The sequence below is a fragment of the Coniophora puteana genome (genome assembly GCF_000271625.1).
Source record: "Coniophora puteana RWD-64-598 SS2 unplaced genomic scaffold CONPUscaffold_7, whole genome shotgun sequence".
Taxonomy (NCBI): Eukaryota; Fungi; Basidiomycota; class Agaricomycetes; order Boletales; family Coniophoraceae; genus Coniophora; species Coniophora puteana.
In genome coordinates, this window is record NW_006913059.1 from 105,569 (window position 1) to 110,122 (window position 4,554).

At 52.9% G+C, this 4,554-nt stretch overlaps 1 protein-coding gene across 1 annotated transcript; it reads left to right on the forward strand.

The window, feature by feature from the left end:
• Positions 1-312: 312 nt before the first annotated feature.
• Positions 313-3,669, forward strand: CONPUDRAFT_165760 (MFS general substrate transporter; the record flags this gene model as incomplete). Its single annotated transcript, XM_007770991.1, has 14 exons — positions 313-875; positions 935-1,031; positions 1,100-1,194; positions 1,247-1,325; positions 1,375-1,495; positions 1,550-1,604; positions 1,656-1,788; positions 1,849-1,881; positions 1,942-2,067; positions 2,125-2,202; positions 2,316-2,368; positions 2,467-2,908; positions 2,977-3,091; positions 3,159-3,669. The coding sequence occupies 14 exons, from the start codon at positions 313-315 to the stop codon at positions 3,176-3,178; spliced, it is 2,010 nt and encodes a 669-aa protein (XP_007769181.1). The 3' UTR covers positions 3,179-3,669.
• Between the last annotated feature and the right edge of the window lie 885 nt (positions 3,670-4,554).

Consider the following 4,554-nt stretch of genomic DNA (forward strand, 5'->3'; position numbering starts at 1 on the left):
GAGCTTCTCGGCCTTTTGTAGATCGGCTAGTGCGGAAATGAATTAGAGGGTCGCAGGCCACTCTTCGGTGCTTGGCTTGTTATCAGCTCCTTGGCTTCGCTCTAATGGAGACCCACATGGAGTAGTGAAGTCGAAACGAAACAAGGGTGCTGTGCGCCCATCGCACGCTCTGTGCTCACATACTCACACTCGCTTTGTGGCTGACATTTCAGTTCCATATAAAACCGCTTCGCTTCTTGCGAACCAGTTTTTATCTCCAACCCCCTACATTCCTCTACCTCCCCACATTCCTTTATCCGACGCGACATCGCGATGGCAGCGATGGGTGACAGGACCTGGTCTGCAGCATCGAGCGTAACCGCTCACATCTCTCGCGTACCCTCCGCCACCGGCGAGGAGCATCAGGCCCCTTCGCCCTCTACACCACCTACGACGACCTCATCAAAACAAGAAGATGCTAAAAACAAACTCACAGATCAGACGAACCTCCTCCCACCCGCGCGCCTCATCGCCGTGCTATGCGGTGTCGCCTCCTGCGTGTTGGTGACCACGCTCGACTCGGTAGTGATCGCCACCGGTCTCCCGCTCATATCACAAGCCTTCTCGGCTGGTTCGGTCATTGCCTGGGTTCCCTCCGCCTACTTCCTCGCGTCGACGGCGTTCATGCCCCTGTATGGTCGACTGAGCGACATTTTCGGCCGCAAGGCCGCCATGGCCACCGGCATGACCATTTTTGTCCTTGGCGCACTCGGTTCGGGCTTCTCGAGGAACATCATGGAGCTCATTATCTGCCGAGCGATAGCGGGCGCGGGTGGGGGTGGCATCATTAGTATGGCGCAGATTATCATATCTGACGTTGTCACACTTCGAGAACGGTGAGTAGATCCGGATTCATGTCATGGAGGTGCAGTAGTTTCTGACGGGTGCTTGGCAGAGGCAAGTTTCAGGGTATTATCATCGCCGTGAACGCTCTAGGCTTCGCGATCGGGCCGCCTATCGGAGGTGCGCTCTCGGAAAAGGTGTCATGGAAGGTATGTAGACGCTTTTTTACGTTCGGAGTATCCAAGTCGGCTAAATGGCTGACATGCTTCCCCGACAGTGGTGCTTCTGGATCAATATCCCTTACTCGGTCATCGCGATCACTATCATCACATTTATCCTTCCTTTCAAGCCTGTTCAGGGTAACATGAAAGAGTGCGTGTTTTGGATTAAGACACGGATTATGTCACTCACGTCGACGACTCAGCAAAATCAAGCGCATCGACTACATGGGCACGTTCCTCACCTTGGCTGGCTCGGTCATGGTCCTTCTTCCGCTTACTTGGGTATGATTTTGCCGACTATGCCGTAAACGATGGTTAATGAGATGAATAGGGTGGTGTTTCGTATTCCTGGTACTCCGGCCCTGTCCTCGGCCCTCTCATCGGAGGCCTTGCTGTCATTGTCTTATTCTGCGTCTGGGAAGCGTATGGTGCCCTGTTGCCCATTATCCCAAGTAAGTTCCTGTTCCAAAGTACTCAAGCCTGATAGGAGCTAATCTATCACTTAGTGTACATTTTCAAACACACGACGGTCGTTGGAGTTTACATTGCCATGTTTGCGAAGTAAGTCCAAGGCCTTTGTACCCGATAACGCTGGTACTAATTTTTTCGTAGTGGCTTTATTTTCTATTCAGCGATGTATTATCTGCCTCAGTTCTTCCAAGTCGGGATGGGTTGGTCACCGATTCGCTCGGGTGTCTCCCTCCTGCCTCTTCTCCTTGCACAGGCATTTTCCAGTTGGTCCACGGTGAGTGCCCTCTCACTCAACCATAAGTCGAGGAACCTCTACTCACGCTTATAAATACAGGGTTTGATGGTTAGCTGGACCGGCCGCTTCAGGGTATGCTTCGTTTTACCTCCTGCACCTACGGGTTGATCGCTAACTGGTGTACCTTGACAGGCACTCATCTACACTGGTTTCACCGTCTGGACGATCGGCTCGGGCTGCCTTATGATGCTGAGCTCTACGATCAACCGGCCCGCGATGTCGTTTTACATGATTCTATCAGGTTTCGGTGCCGGCTTGGTATGTCCTTATACGTGAAACCGCACAACCGACTGCTGACAGCACGGAACTGGTCAGACAATGCAAACCACGACCGTGGCTGCCCAGGCTAGCGTGCCTCGCAAGGACATGTCCGTAGTCACGGCCATCCGGAACGTGAGTGATGTCATTGTTTCTTCCCCGAGGATGCGTTCGCTAAATATATCTGATCGTGCCCGCGTTTGGCTCCATCGCTGACGTAACATTATCCGGTTAATTCGGGGCTTCAGTTCGTACGCCTTCTCGGCGGTACACTCGGTCTCGCAATTGGCTCCACTTTCATGTAAGTGTTGTGAAGCGGTTTATTGCAACCTCGCTAACGTCGAGATCTACTATCACTGTACCCGCTCAATAATTCTCCACGCCGCGGTCTCACTATAGTAACAATGAGCTCCGTGACTCGCTCACCACCCTTGGCCTTTCGCCGTCGACTGTCTCGACCATCGTCGACACACCATCCCTGCTTAGCACGAATGCTGCAGGCCTGACTGCTGAACAAACGTCCATCGCGCTCGGGGGGTACACCAAGGGCATACGCCTCCTATTCGCGATCAACACAGCGTGGTCGGCCTTCGCGCTCATCGCGACTATCTTCCTTATCAAGCACCAGAACCTGACGCGCGGCGACGACGACCAGTATAAGGACAAGGCTGTGAAACAAGAGCAGACCGACGCCGAGGCGAACCCTGGATCCGCCTCAATTTCCCGGGCTGTCACCCTGGCGGGCAGCGAGCTCGAGAAGGAGAAGGTTGTTGAGGAGAAGACAATCGCGACCGCTGATGTTTCGGAGGTGCCCAGTGCGGTAAACGGCAGCGCTGAGGAGGTAAGGGCGGTTTCAACTGGTAAAGGGTGTGGTGCAGACGGGTGCTGATTCTTTACATCGCAACATAGGTTGTCATCAACGAGGGTTCTTACGTCTTGAACCACAATCACGATGGAGACTCCGATGTTGCGAGCACCCACGAACACCAGCAGGATGTCGTCGACAGCCTAAACGGTGCAACCGGTGCGCCCATCCCTTGATGCATAACCGCTCGCGCATGCTAACGTTGGCCTGTGCTCTTGGTGATCAGGAACGGCTCGTCGGGACTGATTTCGCAACGCTGAATGCGAAGGTTTCTGATTCATACTACTCATACCAGGAGGGACACAACTGAGCAGCGGGTTTTGTGCAAAAAGGCAAGGCCGCAAGGTGCGGCATGGGCTCGGTTGGGTTCTGCATTGCACAAGAAATTAATCCGGTGATGGTGGCTTTTGCTTCTTGGGCGACGTGCCACAGCCGCCATTCCAATAATCGCTGCCACAGTGGGGCCAGTTGACATCTTAGCACTACATTTGTATAGAAGGAGATCTATACAGATACCCATGCGCTGATTACTTATATCTTTCTTCACGATGCCGTGGCACGAGTCTGACGAGTATATAGAACACACAACTAGCATGTATCGTTGATTTTTTTTTCCTTTTCTTTTGAGGACATCTTTTCCTACTCTTATGTTTACGAATATTCCTGATTTAGAACGCTACGTAGACGACTAGACATGTATCTGGGATTTAGAGTTTGTAGCAATCGACGCTTATGTTTTCCTCCTGCACATCGATGCTGAGCGGTTTCGGAGCTTAATTGGTTCATGAGTTGCGCTGAGACGCACTGCCTATGGCTATGCATCATCTCATTTCAACGATGACATCGATGAGCACCGATTAACGTTGATATAGGAGAAAGATAATCGAGAGGCGTTTCCAAGACATTTCCGGGAGGTGTCGGGTGCGGTGTGTAGTTTGGTCGGGCGAAGAAACTCGCCCCTTCATTCAACTTAGCCTTTCCAAGTGTGACAGCGGTATCGTTTGTACTCGCCGCTCGGCGCGGGGCAGTGTCAGTAGATGCCGCGGATGGAAAGTGGAGGAAAGTGGCACTTTCTGTTTTTGATCAATGATTGAGGTGATGACGGCGCGGCTGTGCCCGTCTCAAGCAAAATGAAAGGACGACACGGGCGCTTAAGCGCTTTGGACTGTTCAAACTTCAAAGCAGGGATTACGAGATATCATCTGATCTCGTCCAAGGACACATTCGGCCGGCCATGCCGAGCGTCACGGTTGTTGTGCGCCCGTGATGATGGTGGGGTCTGGCGGGGTGCACGTTCATCAGAGTTGAACCAAGCATACTTACCTCTGTGGGGCACGAACAGATATTGAGGCGCAAGCTATTCTTGACCAGCCAGTGCTCCCTCATCATAGCTCCTAGCGATCTCTTGATGGCCGTCATCGTGATGGGCGCAAATCGTAGACACGGGCGTTCGGAATGGAGGAATACGTCGGGTTTCGAGCGCAGAAGGTGCAACGTTTCTCTCGCGACCAACTCGCGACAAGGACTCGGAGGACTTGGTCGGAGCGCCCAATGATCAGCGGGATAATTTATAACCAAGCGAGCGCCTACAAGCGCCAGGCTGAAACGAGGGCGCGACGTGA